Source organism: Bos indicus, chromosome X, assembly GCF_029378745.1.
Source record: "Bos indicus isolate NIAB-ARS_2022 breed Sahiwal x Tharparkar chromosome X, NIAB-ARS_B.indTharparkar_mat_pri_1.0, whole genome shotgun sequence".
Taxonomy (NCBI): domain Eukaryota; kingdom Metazoa; phylum Chordata; class Mammalia; order Artiodactyla; family Bovidae; genus Bos; species Bos indicus.
The window spans coordinates 107,840,144-107,861,367 of record NC_091789.1 but is presented as its reverse complement, the minus strand read 5'-3'; the positions used below and the strand labels follow the sequence as shown (position 1 = coordinate 107,861,367).

Genomic DNA, 21,224 nt, shown 5'->3' with positions numbered 1-21,224 from the left:
CAGTTTAGTTCAGTTCAGTTGCTCAGTCGTGTCCGACTCTTCACGACCCCATGAATCGCAGCACGCCAGGCCTCCCTGTCCATCACCAACTCCTGGAGTTCACCCAGACTCACGTCCATCGAGTCAGTGATGCCATCCAGCCATCTCATCCTCTGTCGTCCCCTTCTCCTACTGCTCCCAATCCCTCCCAGCATCAGAGTCTTTTCCAGTGAGTCAACTTTTCGCATGAGGTGGCCAAAGTATTGGAGTTTCAGCTTTAGCATCATTCCTTCCAAAGAACACCCAGGACCAATCTCCTTTAGAATGGACTGACTGGATCTCCTTGCAGTCCAAGGGACTCTCAAGAGTCTTCTCCAACACCACAGTTCAAAAGCATCAATTCTTTGGTGCTCAGCTTTCTTCACAGTCCAACTCTCACATCCATACATGACCACTGGAAAAACGATAGCCTTGACTAGACAAACCTTTGTTGGCAAAGTAATGTCTCTGCTTTTGAATATGCTATCTAGGTTGGTCATAACTTTCCTTCCAAGGAGTAAGGAAGGAAATTTTAATTTCATGGCTGCAATCACCATCTGCAGTGATTTTGGAGCTCCAAAAAATAAAGTCTGACAGTTTCCACTGTTTCCCCATCTATTTCCCATGAAGTGAGGGGACCAGATGCCATGATCTTCATTTTCTGAATGTTGAGCTTTAAGCCAACTTTTTCACTCTCCTCTTTCACTTTCATCAAGAGGCTTTTTAGTTCCTCTTCACTTTCTGCCATAAGGGTGATGTCATCTGCATATCTGAGGCTATTGATATTTCTCCCGGCAATCTTGATTCCAGCTTGTGCTTCTTCCAGCCCAGCATTTCTCATGATGTACTCTGCATATAAGTTAAATAAACAGGGTGACAATATACAGCCTTGACGCACTCGTTTTCCTATTTGGAACCAGTCTGTTGGTCCATGTCCAGTTCTAACTGTTGCTTCCTGACCTGCATACAGGTTTCTTAAGAGGCAGGTCAGGTGGTCTGGTATTCCCATCTCTTTCAGAATTTTCCACAGTTTATTGTGATCCACACAGTCAAAGGCTTTGGCATAGTCAATAAAGCAGAAATAGATGTTTTTCTGGAACTCTCTTGCTTTTTTGATGATCCAGAGGATGTTGGCAATTTGATCTCTGGTTCTTCTGCCTTTTCTAAAACCAGCTTGAACATCTAGAAGTTCACGGTTCACATATTGCTGAAGCCTGGCTTGGAGAATTTTGAGCATTACTTTACTGGTGTGTGAGATGAGTGCAGTTGTGTGGTAGTTTGAGGATTCTTTGGCACTGCCTTTCTTTGGGATTGGAATGAAAACTGACCTTTTTCAGTCCTGTGGCCACTGCTGATTTTCCAAATTTGCTGGCATATTGAATGTAGCACTTTCACAGCATCATCTTCCAGGATTTGAAATAGCTCAACTGGAATTCCATCACCTCCACTAGCTTTGTTCATAGTGATGCTTTCTAAGGCCCACTTGACATCACATTCCAGGATGTCTGGCTCTAGGTCAGTAATCACACCATTGTGATTATCTTGGTTGTGAAGAGCTTTTTTGTACAGTTCTTCTGTGTATTCTTGCCATCTCTTCTTAATATCTTCTGCTTCTACTAGGTCCATACCATTTCTGTCCTTTATCGAGCCCATCTGCATGAAATGTTCCCTTGGTATCTCTAATTTTCTTGAAGAAATCTCTAGTCTTTCCCATTCTGTTGTTTTCCTCTATTTCTTTGCATTGATCGCTGAGGAAGGCTTTCTTATCTCTTCTTGCTATTCTTTGGAACTCTGCATTCAGATGCTTATATCTTTCCTTTTCTCCTTTGCATTTCACTTATCTTCTTTTCACAACTATTTGTAAGGCCTCCCCAGACAGCCATTTTGCATTTTTGCATTTCTTTTCCATGGGAATGGTCTTGATCCCTGTCTCCTGTACAATGTCACGAACCTTCATCCGTAGCTCATCAGGCACTCATCAGATCTAGTCCCTTAAATCTATTTCTCAGTTCCACTGTATAATCATAAGGGATTTGATTTAGGTCATACTTAAATGGTCTAGTGGTTTTCCCTACTTTCTTCAATTTAAGTCTGAATTTGGAAATAAGGAGTTCGTGATCTGAGCCACATTCAGCTCCTGGTCTTGTTTTTTGCTGACTGTATAGAGCTTCTCCATCTTTGGCTGCAAAGAATATAATCAATCTGATTTCAGTGTTGACCATCTGCTGATGTCCATGTGTAGAGTCTTCTCTTGTGTTGTTGGAAGAGGGTGTTTGCTATGACCAGTGCATTTTCTTGGCAAAACTCTATTAGCCTTTGCCCTGCTTCATTCCGTATTCCAAGGCCAAATTTGCCTGTTACCCCCGGTGTTTCTTGACTTCCTACTTTTGCATTCCAGTCCCCTATAATGAAAAGGACATCTTTTTTGGGTGTTAGTTCTAAAAGATCTTGTAGGTCTTCATAGAACCATTCAACTCTGCTTCTTCAGCGGGGCCCACCAAAGTGTGTGTTTATGGAAAGAGGTGTTTGTAAACTCCTTGTGCTTTGGGTTGGACTGCATCCTAGCACTAAAGGAGAACAGTAAAATGACTAGGTCATGTTGCATTTCAACCTGCTTTCAAATCATCTCAGGCACAGAAAATGCAATAGAATTATCTAGTAATGTTAGCATCCCCAAGTGCTGGGTAGAAGCAGACATAAATCCTCTCTGAGAAAGATATAATCCTTCCAGGATTCAGATTATTTCTGCATTTCTTATGTTCAATGAGTGGCACACAATAAAAAATAATCAGGCAGAGGACTTTCCTGGCAGTCCAGTGGTTAAGAATCTGCCTTCCAATGCAGGAGACTCAGATTCCATCCCTGGTTTGGGAACTAAGATCCCACACGGTGCAGGGCAACTAAGTCCATGGGCCACAACTAGAGAGCTCAGCCAAATAAATATTAAAAACAAAAACAACTGGGGAAGGCAAATTTCATGTTGCTTTAACCAATAAATAAATAAATAAAATAGGATCAAGAGGCCACCAGTTTGGGCTGACTGAAGAGTTTATCTGCTGGAAATCAGAAAGTTCAGTTCAGTTCAGTTCAGTTTAGTCGCTCAGTCGTGTCCGACTCTTCGCAGCCCCATGAATTGCAGCACGCCAGACCTCCCTGTCCATCACCAACTCCCGGAGTTCACTCAGACTCACGTCCATCGAGTCAGTGATGCCATCCAGCCATCCCATCCTCCATCGTCCCCTTCTCCTCCTGCCCCCAATCCCTACCAGCATCAGAGTCTTTTCCAATGAGTCAACTCTTTGCATGAGGTGGCCAAAGTACTGGAGTTTCAGCTTCAGCATCATTCCCTCCAAAGAAATCCCAAGGCTGATCTCCTTCAGAATGGACTGGTTGGATCTCCTTGCAGTCCAAGGATTCTCAAGAGTCTTCTCCAACACCACAGTTCAAAAGCATCAATTCTTCGGCACTCAGCCTTCTTCACAGTCCAACTCTCACATCCATACATGACCACAGGAAAAACCATAGCCTTGACTAGATGGACCTTTGTTGGCAAAGTAATGTCTCTGCTTTTGAATATGCTGTCTAGGTTGGTCATAACTTTCCTTCCAAGGAGTAAGCGTCTTTTAATTTCATGGCTGCAGTCACCATCTGCAGTGATTTTGGAGCCCAGAAAAATAAAGTCTGACACTGTTTCCACTGTTTCCCCATCTATTTCCCATGAAGTGATGGGACCGGATGCCATGATCTTCATTTTCTGAATGTTGAGCTTTAAGCCAACTTTTTCACTCTCCACTTTCACTTTCACCAAGAGGCTTTTTAGTTCCTCTTCACTTTCTGCCATAAGGGTGGTGTCATCTGCATATCTGAGGTTATTAATATTTCTCCCGGCAATCTTGATTCCAGCTTGTGTTTCTTCCAGTCCAGCGTTTCTCATGATGTACTCTGCATATAAGTTAAATAAGCAGGGTGATAATTAGGCTTCATAAATCTCTGGGTGGCCCTCCCAGCAACAATCCCAAAGAAAAGCACAGATGACCTAAATGCTTTGAAGAAGACCTAGATGGGCAGGATGTACTATAGTGCTCTTTACTGTTTGTGCATGTTCTTGGCGAATTGGCCTCATCAATAACTAAACAAATGGGATTGCTTAGTGATGTCATATGGGATTGGGGGGTCAGTTCTTGAGGTGAAAGGATTGCTATTTTCAGTGGTCCTTTTTGTTTTTATGAGACTTAGCAACATATATATATATATATATATATATATATATATATATATATATATACACATATATATTTCTTAGAGTTCTAACCAAAGTCTTCTGGCCACTTTTTCTCTTTCTACAGAATGAACATGTTGACTACGTAGATGTTGGCGGTGCTTATGTAGGCCCGACCCAGAATAGGATCTTACGGTTATCTAAGCAACTGGGTTTAGAAACTTACAAAGTGAATGTAAACGAGCGTCTTGTTCATTATGTCAAGGTAAGCCTGATGTTTTACTCAAGTGTTTTACTCAGTGGGGAAGCATTTTATTTGGGAAAACATTTGGTTTTGTTTTCAGTTTTTTTTTTTTTTGTCAAAGCAAGCACAAAAGTAGGTTCTCAGCTTTAAAGTAGTATTCTGCCTTGCTTTCCTTCTTTTTAAAAAAAGTCCTTGTGGACTCCTGCAGTCACTGAAAGTGGGCATTCTTCAGCTTGGTTCTCCTCCACCTCACCCACTGTGGCCCTAGAAGGCCACACCCTGCTTCTAGTCCAGCTGGAATAGGGGTGCAAGGCTCTCAGCTTCCTTTATTCCCATCCCTCTAGGGCTGAGGGAAGCACCTGAAATAGACACACACACACACACACACACACACACACACACACACACACACAGTCCAGGCAGCTCCTGAGGCACCTATGAGGCAGTTCTAAGGCCCCAAGGAACACAACAGTTTGAGGCCACTTAAGACTCTAAATGGGTCATTCATCCTCATCCTTACCTGACATTTCTTTGCACACTTTGATCGTTTTCTCTGCACCTAGCCATGACTATTGGGAAGTCTAGCTCAGTTGTGCAATTTCCTACTGTTTAAACAAGAGATTGTCTAAACTCAAAGTGCTGCTATCCCCTCAAGGAACAGCAGCTGTTGCCCATGTTATTCTTTCTTCCTGAAGCCAAACATGGAGCAGATGGAGTCTGAAAAAGAGCCTGGAGAAATCAAGTTTCTGGTCTGATACTGCAGCCCACTTCCTGGAACTAGTATCACCAGAGCAGGGGTCAGTTACTCCTAATGCCAGGATTCCCACACCACTAACCATATCACTTCTCAACAGATGCATCACCCAACCCCCAGCAATCTTGTGGGTGTGCCATCTTCAGGGCCTTTCAGAGCAGAGATTTGAGGATCCTTGAATGTACATATGGACACTGATGCCCAGTTGGTGAGGTCAGGAATCTTGGGAAACTTTGATTACCTGCTTTGGGTTTGTTTGTGATGCTTGGGGAAGTTTGGCAGTCAGACCAATGAGAAAAGAAACCAGCAGCCTTTAGAAAAACTGGTTTCAGAGGTCAAGGGAGAAATGGAAAAGTATAAAAAAAAATTTAGACAAAGTAAATTTATGAACACTGGGTTCAATAGGCCATGATCAAAAAGGAAAAACTCCTTTGCTTTCCCACTTTGTCTTCTCTGCACAGCATGATGTTTACCTGGACTAGTAAGTAATAACAAAGGTAAGAGTAATAGCAACTGTTAAATAACATGTATTGAGCACTTTGACCTGTATTATCATATTTAATGTAGGGAGAGAAACCAAATCCTTTGTACTACTCAACTGCTAGTTAAACAGTCATCTAAATTTACTGTCTAGTCCATCTAGAACTCAAATGAGTCTGGTAATTATCTTGGAACCTGAGCAAATTTATACTCCGCTTTATAGAGGAAAACACTGAGGTTCAGTGAGGTCAAGTGACTTGACAGAAGTATAAAACTAGTAATGGTCTACCTACCCCCTGAATATACGTGCTCTTTATGAATTTTAGGATTTACTTATATTCTTAAGATGCTAAAGACTGTTCTTTTAATTTAAGACGGTCTCATCTAATGGAAAGGTGGAGAATAGATATGCTGTTAGGAAATTCCGTAGCAGTCCAGTGGTTAGGACTCAGGACTTTCACTTCCATGGCCTGGGTTAGATCCCTGGTTGGGGAACAAAGATTCTACAAGCCATGTGGCACAGCCAATAAATAAATAAACACTTACCATTAAACCATCCTCTCACATACTTTAACCTGCCAAGGAGCACCTATTTTCACCCAAGGTAGACTACAAAGTTAAGGTAAAAAAAAAAAAAAAACAAAAAACTAGGGCACCAGTTAAAGGTTAATTTATTTTACCTGAATGAGTGGCTTTCTGCTAGTGTTTCTGATAAATCACATCATTTCTGCAATGAGAAATACGCAAGGTAGTGGATGTTTTTATAATGACCAGGAAACTAGAAAGTGAGGAGGCCGGATTAGGGAAAGAGCAGGCAGATATTTAGCTATTCCAGATAAGATGATAATCAACTGTATGTGCTTAGTCACTCAGTCGTGTCCAACACTTTGCGACCCCATGGACTGTAGCCCGCCAGGATTCTCTGTCCATGGGGATTCTCCAGGCAAGAATACTGGAGTGGGTTGCCATGCCCTCCTCCAGGGGACCTTCCTGACCCAGGGATTGAACCCAGGTCTCCCGCATTGCAGGTGGATTCTTTACCGTCTGAGCCACCAGGGAAGCCCAATTAATTGTATAGCAAAAAATAATTCCACTTATTTAAGACTATCTCCACTCTTAGTGTTATGTTTGCTTCTAGGGAGAAGAAAGGACTTTTCCTGCCAGCATGGTCATGAATTGGGCCAATAATGCAAATTGTTTATGTGACACTCTACATTAGCTCTCCTCACAAGCTCAGCTTCTGTAATCTAATACAGTATATTCTTTTCAGTAAATAACACTGAAATGAAGTGGGCAAATAACTGGACGATTGCGGCTGTCTAGTTAAACCAAGCCATATTATTTATGATCCAGATTGCTCCAGCTCTTAAATTTTACTAATCTGCAGCCTTCAAGAATACCTCCATTGTTTCTTCTGTCAGCAGACTGTAGTGCATTCAGTTTCCACCTACTCTAGGATGATTTTCACTATTCACCAGAGAGCTACTCTTGACCTTAGCTAGATTGTGTTTACGGGGCAAATTTTGATTGTGTGGTCCCAAGCCTGAGCCTCTGAAGCACTGGGGATAGATGCTGGGTGGTGTTTTCCACTCTCTCCCTTCCCCAAGAGGACTAAGTTTACCTGCTTTAGTGGGATCTTGGTTCCCCAGTTTAGTTCAGTTAACTTCAGTCGCTCAGTCATGTCTGACTCTTTGCGACCCCATGGACTGCAGTGTGCCATCACCAAATCCTGGAGTTTACTCAAGCTCATGTCCATTGAGTCGGTGATGCCATCCAACCAGCTCATCCTCTGTTGTCCCCTTCTCCTCCTGCCTTCAGTCTTTCCCAGCATCAGGGTCTTTTCAAATGAGTCAGCTCTTCGCATCAGGTGGCCAAAGTATTGGAGTTTCAGTTTCAACATCAGTCCTTCCAATGAATACTCAGGACTGATTTCCTTTAGGATGGACTGGTTTGATCTCCTTGCAGTCCAAGGGACTCTCAAGAGTCTTCTCCAACACCACAGTTCAAAAGTATCAATTCTTCAGCACTCAGCTTTCTTTATAATCCAACTCTCACATCCATACATGACTACTGGAAAAACCATAGCTTTGACAAGAAGGACCTTTGTTGGCAAAGTAATGTCTCTGCTTTTTAATATGCTCTCTAGGTTGGTCATAACTTTTCTTCCAAGGAGCAAGTGTCTTTTAATTTTATGGCTGCAGTCACCATCTGCAGTGATTTTGGAGCCCAGAAAAATAAGTCTGTCATTGTTTCCATTGTTTCCGCATCTATTTGCCACGAAATGATGGGACCAGATGCCATGATCTTAGTTTTCTGAATGTTGAGTTTTAAGCCAACGTTTTCACTTTCCTTTTTCACTTTCATCAAGAGGCTCTTTAGTTCTTCTTCACTTTCTGCCATAAGGGTGGTGTCATCTGTGTATCTGAGGTTATTGATATTTCTCCCAGCAATCTTGATTACAGCTTGTGCTCCATCCAGCTCATCATAGAAATGATATGCTCTGCATATAAGTTAAATGAGCAGGGTGACAATATAAAGCCTTGATGTACTCCTTTTCCGATTTGGAACCAGTCTGTTGTTCTATGTCCAGTTCTAACTGTTGCTTCTTGACCTGCATACAGATTTCTCAGGAGGCAGGTCAGGTGGTCTGGTATTCCCATCTCTTGAAGAATTTTCCAGTTTGTTGTGATCCCAACTGGGGATCAAACCCAGGCCCCCAGCAGTGGAAGCATGGAGTCTTAACCATTGGACTGACAGGGAAGTCCCTATCTACTTCATTTTTAGAAGGTTCTTATGGTTATGCTAAATTCATTCGTTGTTTCAGTAAGTAGTCACTGGACAATCAACTGTGTACCAGATATTGTTCTAGGCTGGATATAGACTGATGGATACATAATTCAGGTTCCTGCTCACATAGAGCTTGCCATTTCAGGGGAGGAAATAAGTAAACAACAAACAGTAAATAAGTAATATTAAATAACATTTCTGCCTGTATTCTTCATGGATCTTGAGAATAGAGTTGCTATTCTAACTCTGGTTTAGTAAATCTGATTCTCATATCATAGTTTCCTGACTGATTCCTACAGTGAACAGGTTTTATATATGTTGTGAATTTGATATGGCTTTATTTGGGAGACTGTATCTGATTTGTGAAATCGGAAATTAATCACGTCTTTAACCTAAAAGGTGGCTTTGAGGTGGTGTCAGCTAGATACTTTAGTTTAAAATGTACTCTATGGATCTCTTCTTTTGGAATGTGCACAGGAAGCAGGTGGACTTGAACATCTCTTGGACTGATTGATTGATTACTTGTGTTAGTAAAGAAAATGCACCATCTTTGCAGTTGTTTTATGAGTTACTTTCATTGAGTTGTGGAGACTTTGGGGTTAAGTTTTGCATTGCCGCATCTTGGAAAAGGAGGAAGAAATACTTCATTTTCTTTTCTTTTGCTTTCCATGGGTTTCTCCAGACCATAACAATGCAGGTAGGGTATCAAGAGGGTGAACACTGCCAGAGATGGAGCAAGGCTTTTTGCAGGGACTGCTTTAAAGGAGACACTGATATTTTTACGCATTCTCACTTTCTGCCTGCTTTTTGAATCCTCCTTAAATAAAAATACAGACTAGATAGACCACACATTTGCTTTTAGAGAATGATGTGATAAAGATTTGTTTGAAACAGTCTAGTTTCCTGATAGTAACAGTTCACCAAGCAATCTTTCTGAGTATTGGTTCTGTTCTTCCCACACATTTACTCCATGTTTCTGTGCCAACGACTGAAATCAAAGGCTTTTCAGAACGTGTGTGTTCTGGAATGCTAAGTAATTTTCTTTGTTGTTGCTAAGAGGTGAATTTTGTTTTTGCCAGTAGGCTGTGTTGAAAGCAGAGGATGTGTTTTTTTTTTTGTTAGTTTGTCTTAATGCTTGCCAGATATAACTGCGACTTTGACCCTTTGCTTCTAATAAGGTGTTTCTTTTGGATCGGGGACATATATTTTTAAGCCGCTTTTAACACCTTTCCATACCAACTCACAGAAGTCTTTTCTTTTGTCTTCAAAGAAAGTTATGCTTTCACTTTCCACCCCTCTCAGTAGGAAACCCTAGGAGCCAAAAGTTTTAGGCTCTTGTAGGGATGTCGATTGTCCTGTCTTTGCCTCATTTCTTTTAATCACCTGAATTCATCCCTCCTGATTCCACGCATTGGTGTTGCCTTCTATCTGTAATATACATATATCTGTGTTACCTCATTTGAGCTTCCTTGATCCTTTGAGGTAAGTGCATTATTTACCCCATCTTACACATGAGAAAATTGAGGCTTAGAGAGTTTAGGAGCCAAAGTGGGGCTTTCCAGGTATTGAACTCAGGTTCTGTGAGTTACATCACACCATTCCTTATTCTGTGGGCAGAGTTAACTTGTGAACCCCTTTAATAAACTGCTCCGAGATACAACAGGAATCATCTTACCCCAACAGGCTTTAGAGTCCTCAGATGCCACTTTGGCAGTAAGGGCTCCTATGGATTCCAGGGGTTGGTGTGGAGTGGGTATGCCTAGGAGTCACATGTGGCGCCATTCACCAGGGTGGCCTCATCTCTTGTACTCTTAGCCATAGATCTGGTCCCCTTCTGGTCTTCGGTGACGACTTGACTCCTGAGAAAGCCCCAGGCTGCCCCAGTTAGGCTCAGCAGGCTGAAGAGGATGGATTTTGTTATTGTGTTAAAATACTAAAGCTAAAAAAAATAAAATAAAATACTAAAGCTAGAGGCCTGGGACATGGCTTAGAATTGTTGGCTATATATTCTTTTTTATAAGTGACTTATGTAAACTTATTAGTCAACGTATCATCAATAAGAGTATTTTATTTTATGCCATTGTACTCTGCCTGGTTTACAAAAGAAGAAAAGAGGATTTAAAGTAATTTGTATAAGTCAGAGTAGAAGATGAAAAAAGACAATTAGGTAAGGACAGGCAAGTGGTAATGGGCTTGTGTTCATGATAAGAAATTGTTTTGATCATAGAAATGAAGTAATACAAAAGGGATGTTTTTCTCTAAATTCAATTATACATAGGATTTTAAAAGCAGAAAGACTAAAAATATTCACATATTTTCACTCTGTTCTATCAAGTATTCAGTATAAAGAAATATAGAAATAGCTTGTAAGAAATAGTTGCTAGTAGTTTCCATTCTTTTTTTCTTCTGTATTTTAAAAGGCTTCATATACTTCTTGTGGATCATAGGAAAGCTTAATGACAAATTACCCTTAAAGCCTTGTGCTGTTTAGAAAGTTAGGTCAGCGTTAACCATTTTCTCAATATACAGCAAAGTCCAATTAATTATTAGATTTTTCCTTTTTATTAATTAAAAAAAATTGTGATAAAATAGACAAGGCAGTGGCAACCCACTCCAGTACTCTTGCCTGGAAAATTCCATGGACGGAGGAGCCTGGTAGGTAGGGTGCAGTCCATGGGGTCGCTAATAGTTGGACACAGTGACTTAACTTTTAGTTTTCACTTTCATACATTGGAGAAGGAAATGGCAACCCCCTCCAGTGTTCTTGCCTAGAGAATCACAGGGACAGGGGAGCCTGGTGGGCTGCCGTCTATGAGGTCGCACAGAGTCAGACACGACTGAAGCAACTTAGCAGCAGCAGCAGCAGACATAACCTAAAAGTCACCATCTTAACCTACTTAGGTATGTAATTTAGTGACATTAAGTACATTCACTTTTTATATTCCTTTCATTCATTTTTAATAGGAAGTAATTCACTACAGAAATCATTTTTCTAGACATTCATTGAGAAATAGTCTAGAATCACCCACCCGCCTTGGACTGGCCTTCACTGGCAGCATAGAAAGGGCAATAGGTCACACACAAAGCTTTTCTCTCACTGAGGCTGTGGGACTTTTCAATTACCTCTTCAAGTGGGACTCTGGCATTTTGGTTAATGGCAAAAAAGAACTTGTGAATAGAATGAAACATTACAAAAGCAGCTTCCTCAAGAGAGACTGTTCTAGTCTCCATGATTACCCAACTCTGGGAGGTTCTGACCTTTCAGGACAGAATGTAGTTTCCAGCTAGAGATCTCCCCCTGCCTCCCCACTCCTTGCTTTCTACTTCCTCCCTGAGTAGCCCCTATTCCCACCCCAGAGCACACACCCAAGTATCCCAACCAGAAGACTTAATCATTCAGTTCAGCTCAGTTGCTCAGGCGTGTCCAACTCTTTGCAACCCCAGGGTCCTGAATTTTTTAACTTTTTTTTAATCTTGTCCAGTCTGAGCCTCCCGAAAAAGGGAAAGTTCACTTGTCCCACTGGCCCAGCCAGAAAGTCTTTTCTGTCATTGCCCTGTCTTGCCGCTTAACAGGATCAGTAGCCCTCTGTCTCAGGTGTGGGCTCCAAGCCTTTTCACTTGTATAGCAAACTCAGTGAACGAATACCTTTTGAAAACCTAGTGGATCTCAGTAAGTGACAGTTATCCTCACTTTAGAGATAGGAGAAAGTTGTAAGAACGTTAGTGTCAGTTTGTGTGCCACATGTACAATGAGGCCAAACAAACTGAAAGGTCAGAGTTTGGAGCAGAGAAAGGGTTATTGCAAGGCCATGTAATGACCTGGGTGGGCTCGTGCCCTAAAAAGCCCTGAGCTCCCTGAAGGGTTTTGGCAAAGCACTTTTAAAAGCCAGGTGAGGGAGGGGGAGTCACAGGGTCTGTGACCAGTTTGTGCACAGTTCTCTGGCTGATGGTGAAGTAGCAAGGTGGTGTCACAGGGGTTAACATTATTAGTCCTTAGGCTACAGAAGGCCTGGGGCTATATGCTTCTGGTGCTCAAGTAGTTAACATCTTCCATTGTTGGAGAGGGTGTGTCACTAAGTTGTGTCTGATTCTTTCCAACCCCATGGACTGTAGCCCGCCAGACTCCTCTGTCCATGGAATTTTCCAGGCAAGAATACTGTAGCGGATTGCCATTTCCCACTCTAAGAAAGGGGGAAGTTTATAGCATCTGTAAAACAACTCAGGAAATGTTCATCAAGTACTATTATCTAGGTACTTCAGAGAGGAGCTAAAGCAGAGAATATGGGGGAAGGCCCGTCTCAGGAAGGCCCCATAGCGTCTTGTTCAGTTATAGGAATGTAAGTATTTGGTTCCAGGTCCTACAAGAAGTGAATGAGAGAGACAGACAGACAGATAGGCAGATGTGAAAGCCTAGTTGATAATTACTCTTAGTAAACAGAGAACTTGAAACTGAAAAAAACCAAATAATGAAAATAATGTTGATACTTTATATTTGAATGGTCCAGTATTGTTTTCATAGTACTTTATTGTATTTTTTGCCTTGTGATTGGATTTGGTGCAACTGGAAGAAGAAAATTCTAGGTGGGATCGCAGAAAATTTGAGTGCTAATTATTGTTAAATGTAATGAATACTTTGCTCGCAAAAGCTGTTGAGCTGAGTCCTCTTCATTTCAAAGACTTTGCTTATGTCAGGTTTTTCAAACTAAGAGAACAATTACCAAACTATTAGTACATTTGCTTTCATTCCCATGGCTCTCATGTAATTTGTCAGACTCAGATGATACACAGTGAACCTCAGGCTGAGATTTAATTTTGTGTGTTTGCCAAAGTACCCAGTGGCCTAGTTTCCACAGTCATATCCAGCAGATAAACGGCTCTGAAAAAAATATCAGGCTTTAGAGACATGGTAGGAAATCACCATCAGCTCACACTTCCTGACCAGCAGAAGGTGATAAAGTAGACCCTGGGGCATAGCCGTGGGTGCTGCTGTTGCTAAGTCCCTTCAGTCGTGTCCAACTCTGGGACCCCATAGACGGCAGCCTACCAGGCTCCTCTGTCCCTGGGATTCTCCAGACAGGAGTACTGGAGTGGGTTGCCATTTCCTTCTCCAAGCCGTGGGTGCAGTCACTCACTAGTCCACATAATTGTCTGGGCACCCACCCGAGAAGTCCTGAATATCTGTGACTTTCCCCCGGTTGGTAGAATTTTTAAAAATACTTTTCTGATGTCCAGATGTTGGAGAGATTGTGCTAGGAATCTGATGGTTTCTGGTCCACCCTCCCTCCCACTGCAAGCCGTCATCACATCTCTACCAGCCTGAGTGCAGGAGCCATCACAGACGAAACTCCACCCAGTACAGGGACAGGGCTGCCTCTGCCTGGTCACTGGGATACACAAAGTGAAAGCTCTCAGTTAACAGCCTATCTGGCAAGAAGTTCCGCTTTGCCCTTGACCCTCTCAACCTGCTCTGCTGTACTTTCTGTCTATACTGCCCTGTTCCCAGGGGAGCAGAGACCCAGACCTGAGACTCAACACAGAGCCCTTGCAGTTTTAGCTAGATGTACAAGTGAATTTGTTGCAGGAAGGAGGACCACTTCCAGGGCCCGAGAATGGGCTCCTGTCTCACACTTGGAAATGAATTGCCCGAGGACACACATGCTGACAAAGAGAGAGACTATTGGGAAGGGGCGCCCAGGCAGAGAATGGCAGGGAATCCAGGAGAACCTCTCTGCCACATGGCTCGAAATCTTGGGTTTTATGGTGATGGGATTAGTTTCTGGGTTGTCCCTGGCCAATCATTCTGGCTCAAGGTCCTTCCTGGTGGCACACACATTGCTCAGCCAAGATGGATTCCAGTGAGGAGGATTCTGGGAGGTTGGTAGGACATATGGACTAGAGTCTCTTTCTTCCTTTTGACCTTTCCCAATTCTTCCAGTTGTTGGTAGCTTCTTAGTTTCTCATTCCTTACCAGGACCGATGCCTCCTGAATGTGTCAGGCCTGACCAGGGCAGGAGGTTTCAGTCAGTGGTTCCCCTAACAACTTCATCTGACTTCTCCTGTTTGACTCAGTGTTGTGGAACTATGTGCCTTTTGTCCAGCAGAGGTATGCATAAGAATTTATTCTCATTTGTAGCATTTGGAAAATAAATATTGTTTATTTTGGGTTTTCTTTCTAGTTTGTGTTTTCCTGTGTTATCTCAGGCCCCTACCAGTGACAGCCAACATATGAAGAAAGCATGCCTAAGGGAATATTTTCCAAGCAATTTTATTTCCAAAAATGCTTTGCAAAAGAGAGAGTTTGTTGGTTGGATAAATTTTGGAAATTCTCCATATTCTAAGCCTGTCTTTGAGAGCCAAGATATCCATTAGGAAATTAGAAGTATTATGAGGGCTAGCAGTTTTTTTTTTTTTAAGCTGTTTAACTATAAGTCAGCATTCTCCAGATTTATGGCCATGGAACTCATTTTCATATAGCATCCAGAAAGATCAGAGTGAGAAATGTTAATATATATGTGTTTAGAGATTTAGGTTCCCTAAGAAAGTGAGTCTTTCATCTTTCTCTTCTCTTTAGCACCTTACACATAGTGAATTCTAATAACTTGGATGGTAATTTACTAGTTTTGGTAATTACTACCAATGGTAATATTGATTATGCTTATTTTTAAAAAGCTATGCCTGTGAATTGATAAGGAAAAATCAGTGCCAAATTGGCATTCATTTGAAGCTCTTGTCTGAGTTGGGAAAAGAGGGGGTCATTTGCATAAAAAGAGAGTGGATCCTTTCTGGGGACTAGGGGAACTAAGTGTGATAGGAGATGGGATATAAAAAAGCAAGATTTCCAGTCTTCCTCTTATTCCTTCATTTAACAAGCATTTCTTAGAACCTTGGTATTTATAATACAAGGCAATGTAGGAAATGAGGCATAATCCTTCTTCTCAGGTGTGTTGAGACTAGTCCAGATGGTAAGACATGTACTTAACTCAGTTTAACATTGTAAGGAATGGCAAAGGGCTTTGAACAAATGAACAAAGTGCTCTAGTGCATTCAGAGGAAGCTAAAGTGGTTTCTGATCCAGGCAGCTAGGTGAGATCTTTGGGACCATGTCCCTCTCAGATCAGTATTCACTCATGCCTACAACCTCCAGGGGTGGAAGTACATCCTAATAGGTTCTCAGTGGGGGATCCATCTCAGTGGCTTTGCAGGTCCAATCTTTCAGACATGGAGACTGAGACACAGAGTTGGGGGCCAGGGGAGTCTGAACTGAAAGCATGGAGACATGAACTCTGGTTCTGCCACTACCAGGTACCAGCTGGGTTTAAACAAATTAGACACACACACACACACACCACAGGCATACTTCAGAGATACTATAGCTTCGGTTCTAGAACCACTGCAATGAGGCAAAAATATCACAATAAAGTGAGCCACACAACTTTGTTTCTCATTACATATATAAGAGTTATATTTACACTATACTATTAAGAGTGTAAGAGCGTTATGGGACTTCCCTGGTGGCTCAGATGGTAAAGAATCCGCCTGCAATGCAGAAGACCTGGGTTCGATCCCTGGGTCGGGAAGATCCCCTGGAGGACAGCATGGCAACCCACTCCAGTATTCTTGCCTGGAGAATCCCATGGATAGAGGAGTCTGGTGGGCTACAGTCCATAGGGTTGCAAAGAGTTGGTCACAGTTGAAGCAACTTAGCATGCATGCATGCATGGCTAAATGAATAAGAAGAATTTTACACAAACACTATAATGTGATAAGATCTAAGTTTTAGTGAATATTAGAATTACCTGTGGGATTTGTTCAAAATATAGATTGCCTGCCCACACACCCTTGATTAATAGGCCTGATGGCAGGATCCCTGTAATCTGTACCCTGAGTTATTCTGAGCAACTTCTGCTATAAATCCAGGAATCCTGCAAATGGAAAGGGTTGGATTCCGGAAAAGTTTATGATATTCATTCACATGTATATTACTCTACAGCAGGGTTTCTCAACGAGGGCACTACTGACTTTTGGAACTGGATAACTCTTTGTTGTAATGGGGCTGTCCTGTGCATTGTAGGCTATCAAGCAGCAACCCCCAACCAATAATGACAATTAAAACTGTCTCCAGACATTGCCACATATAATCTGGGGAGCATAGTCAATCCTGGTTGAGAAGCACTCCTTAACAGGGACCAAAGCCCCAGGAGTCAGACTAGAGATAGTGATACTGATCTTTCTAGATCAAATCTGTTAACAGTGAAGAGCACCTTTCTCTAAAAACTTGAGGTCCCCAAAGAAAACATTCTCAGAAGGGTCTGTCTACCTGTCCTCTTAATGTCTCAGCTATCCCACTCAAGTACTAGACACACCAAACACTAATAATCAACTTATGTAGACTTTGGTATAAGACACATTTCCCCTTTACACTTTCTACTGGAGTGTGTATCACTCAAAATATACAAAAGATCTCAATATAGCACTTTACCAGCCTCCATAGATAGAACCTGAAGTGTAGGTTGGGTTATAAAAGGGAAGGAAATAAATGCCAATAAAGGGTTAATGAGTTGTTACAGCTGTGGGCAACTGAGGCTCAGTTCCCCTTAGTTTTACCTGAGAAATTGTGTGGACTATGCCAAAGAATTGCCCCACCAAGAGCAGAGAAGCTTAAAAAAAAAAAAGAACAGAGAAGCTGAGAGAATTTGTCCGTGTTCCTCATTGGCTGGGGTTGCCCTTATGTCCCATGGTGGATGTTGACCACTGAACATCTGTTGCAGAGTAAGCTTCAATAATCAAGTATAAGATGATCAGTCCTTAGGATATCAGCCTCATCAGTCAAGGTTCAGTGAGATAAGCAAAATGACTAAAGGATTTATTATAGGGACTTGGCCTTACCTAACTGTGGGGACGGAGAAGGCAATGGCACCCCACTCCAGTACTCTGGCCTGGAAAATCCCATGGACGGAGGAGCCTGGTAGGCTGCAGTCCATGGGGTCGTGAAGAGTCGGACACGACTGAGCAACTTCCTTTTCACTTTTCACTGTCGTGCATTGGAGAAGGAAATGGCAACCCACTCCAATGTTCTTGCCTGGAGAATCCCAGGGGCAGGGGAGCCTGGTGGGCTTCCGTCTATGGGGTCGCACAGAGTCGGACACGACTGAAGCAACTTAGCAGCAGCAGCAGCAACTGTGGGGAAATAAGTCTTTGCATCTGATGCTGGAGTTTGAAGGGCAGGCAGTTAGGAAGGGAAGATAGATGTATGATGGGGAAAAGCAAGAACAAGCTGGAACCCACAAGTGTGAGCTGGAGTCCAGATTAGCCTTTGTTGCCTCTGATCTTGACACTGTGGGTGTCTTGCAGAAGCCAGGATTCTTCATCATAGAGCTAAATACATATACCTGGCCTAAGAGTTGGAGAAGCTGAAGGAGGATCCCAGAAGGGTGGAATAGTTGCAGGCCCTCATGCCATGAAAATCAGCAGCAATGTGTGTGACCCCCAAAAGGAGTGGCTGCTTCACTTTTACTCTTTAGATTTCCCATAAGAATCTTTCTTGTGACCTATCCTAACCAGAAATACATAGGAAAGAAAACTCAGAAATCCAGTTCGGCCTGAACAAGTTGACAGAGTACAAAGCCATTATATCATCTCTTCCCTCTACCACTTGCTCAGTGAGCCCACATACAAAATGGCATCCATGGCATCAAGGATGGAGACAATGTATGGTCTCAACAATATGACCTTCCACTCACCAAGACAGATTTGATTTTGGCTATCGTTAGTCATTAAGGAAGTGTAAGTCCAAACCACAATGAGATACCACTTTGCATCCACCAGGGTGACTATAATCAGAGAGACAGACAATAACAAGTGTTGGCAAGGATATGGAGATATTGGAATCTTCATATATTGCTGGTGGGAATGTAAGTTGGTGGCAGCTGCTTTGCGAAATACTTTGACAGTTCTTCAAAATGGAGTGGGAGAAAATTGAGAGTGACTTTTAATGAATAAAGGTTTCTTCTTGGGCTGATGAAAGTGTTCTAAAATTAGCTGTGGTGATGGTTTCACAACTCTGAATATACTAAAAAGCATTGAATTGTGCACTTCGAATGGATGGATTATAGAGTATGTGACTGATATCTTAGTAAAACTGTGAAAGAAAAACAGCCACTTATCTTCACACTGTAATATTTTCATCTTTTTTCTAACTACCTAGTTCTCTTGAGTTAATAGCATTTGTGAAAGAGGAAAAATATTTTTTTCAACGCCCTGTCAGTTATCTTTACTTACCCAAGAACCTCCAGAAGAACTCGTATTATTTCTATATTAATTGCTTTATTTGTAATGTTTGTATATACCTAGAGTCCCTTGGGAAAGATGGCATAACTATGCATCTGAAACCTTTTATTCTTAATGTTATGGTGTAATTTATACCTGAGTTTAATGATTCTCTTTTTCAAGGGATGAGATTGCACAACTCAAGTGCCCATTGTGTTAGCTGTACAAATCCTGAAAGAGGGGGCTGAGCATAAGGTGAAAATGAGGTCATGAACTTAAGAATATGCTGCTAGCCCTTGAAGTTGTATAAGAGGTAGAGGGAGAAGAGGCATGAAAATTGCAAGCCATAATGCTGTGCAAATAAAATAACAACAAATCCAGATGATGAATGAGTTCCCCAGGGAAATGGGTGGGCCAAGGAAGGCTGAGGATTGGACCCTGGGAGAGTCAGTAGATCAGAGAAGAGAGGGTCTTATGAACCAGATGGCCACTTGGGAGAACCAATACATTAAGATAAGATATGGAAATTCCCTGGCAGTCTGGTGGATAGGATTCCACACTTTCACTGGGGAAGGCCTGGGTTCAGTCCCTGGTCCCTGGGGAATTAAGATCCCATAAACCTTAAACCATAGCCAAAAAAAAGGGGGAAAAAAAAAGATAGGATAGATGTTTCCTTGTAAATTATGATGGCTTTTTCTAGGTAAAGTAGCACTATGTATAATGTTTAAAAAGAGTTTGGCTACCTGCATATTGGAAGAGGTAAAAAATGATTTTTTAAACTTAAAATACAACACGATCCTATTTAATGGGTCTCTTTTTAGATAATTTCTTTATTTAAAGCATTATGAACTATAGAAAATTAAACCACCAAAAGATTTCTCATACAGGCCAATCACAAAACAGTGAGACTAGAAAGGTGCCAGGGAATTCATATGGCTTGCACAGACATGTTCCTAAATCAATCCAGAACATATCTGCTTATTTTCAAGATGATCAAAGAAAAATATTTGTCAGCTTCCTTCAGTGGCCTATGATACTCTTTAATAACACTGATTCCCTTCTGTTCAACTAAATATTAAAAGTACAGAGCTGAAACTCACCACCATGCCAATTGGTAAATGCTACTTTCTGGCTTATTTTACGGGACCAACAATAAAGCTGGTGGGCTTCCCTGATAGCTCAGTTGGTAAAGAATCCGCCTGCAATGCAGGAGACCCTGGTTTGATTCCTGGGTCAGGAAGATCCCCTGGAGAAGGGATAGGCTACTCACTCCGGTATTCTTGGGCTTCCCTAGTGGCTCAGCTGGTAAAGAATCAGCTTGCAGTGTGGGAGACCTGGGTTCAATCCCTGAGTTGGGAAGATCCCCTGGAAAAGGGAAAGGCTACCCATTCCAGTATTCTGGCCTAGAGAATTCCACGGACTGTGTAGTCCATGCAGTTGTGAATAGTCGGACACTACTGAGCAACTTTCATTTTCACTTTTCTTTCAACAATAAAGAATGATGTGGGAGGCATCAACTGTCCTCCTTTCTTATTTTTGAACTTTATGTAAATGGACTCAAACTCTATGTATTCTTTGACTTTCTTCTTTCACCAGCATATTTTTTTAATTGTTTATGGCCATGCTGCAATGACTTGTGGGATCTTAGTTCCCCAGCTAGGGATCAAATCGGGGCCCTGGCACTGAGAGCTCCAAGTCCTAACCAATGGATCACCTGGGAATTCCCTCACTGATATATTTTAAAGTTAAATCCATGTTGATTTGTGTTGTTCATGGTTTATTCATTTTCACTGCTCCAGAATGGACATTCATGTGTGTCTTAGTCTGTCTATCTAAAGCTCAAAAATAGACAAAACCAAACAATGTATCATGCAGGTATGTATATGAAGGAGATGGAAGAAAAGGAATGTTAGACACAAAATTCACTACAGTGGCTCCCTCTTGTGCAGAGGAGGCTGGATGTGATTGGGGAGAAACATGGTGTATGTCTAAATTTCTGGTGATATCACGCTTCTCAAATTGGATGGGGTACATGTGGTTGTTCATTTCTATTATTTCTCTTTAAACTATCAATTTTTTATCATATATAGCATATTTCATAGTAAAAATTTAATAGCATTAAATAGCTTGCTCAGTAACATTGAAGTGTTAAGAACGCCTTCCCCTTGCCTTAATTGGGCAAGCATCCAAAAACTTAAAAAAAAAAAAGCAACAACAAACTATCCTCTCCTGGCAACAGTCTCCCTTTATTATGAACATTGGTAGAGTGAAGATGTGGTTTCTCAAGGAGACGTAAGTATTTGGGGCACAATTCCAGGGACATTGCGTTCTACTTGACATCAACAACTCTGGCTGTGTCAAAGGCACAGAGATTACAAGCCACTTAGAAAGGGTAGAAAGATTTCAGAGTATAGGCACAAAATTAACTTTACTTTTACCCAAGATTTTTTTTTTTA

At 41.8% G+C, this 21,224-nt stretch overlaps 1 protein-coding gene across 1 annotated transcript in view; it reads left to right on the top strand.

Moving 5' to 3' along the window:
- The window catches only part of MAOA (monoamine oxidase A), an 83,922-nt gene that overhangs the window by 25,516 nt on the left and 37,182 nt on the right, over positions 1–21,224 (top strand). Inside the window, exon 3 of the mRNA XM_019956047.2 lies at positions 4,365–4,502. Coding sequence (XP_019811606.2) covers positions 4,365–4,502 — 138 coding nt within the window. The remainder of the gene's footprint in view (positions 1–4,364; positions 4,503–21,224) is intronic.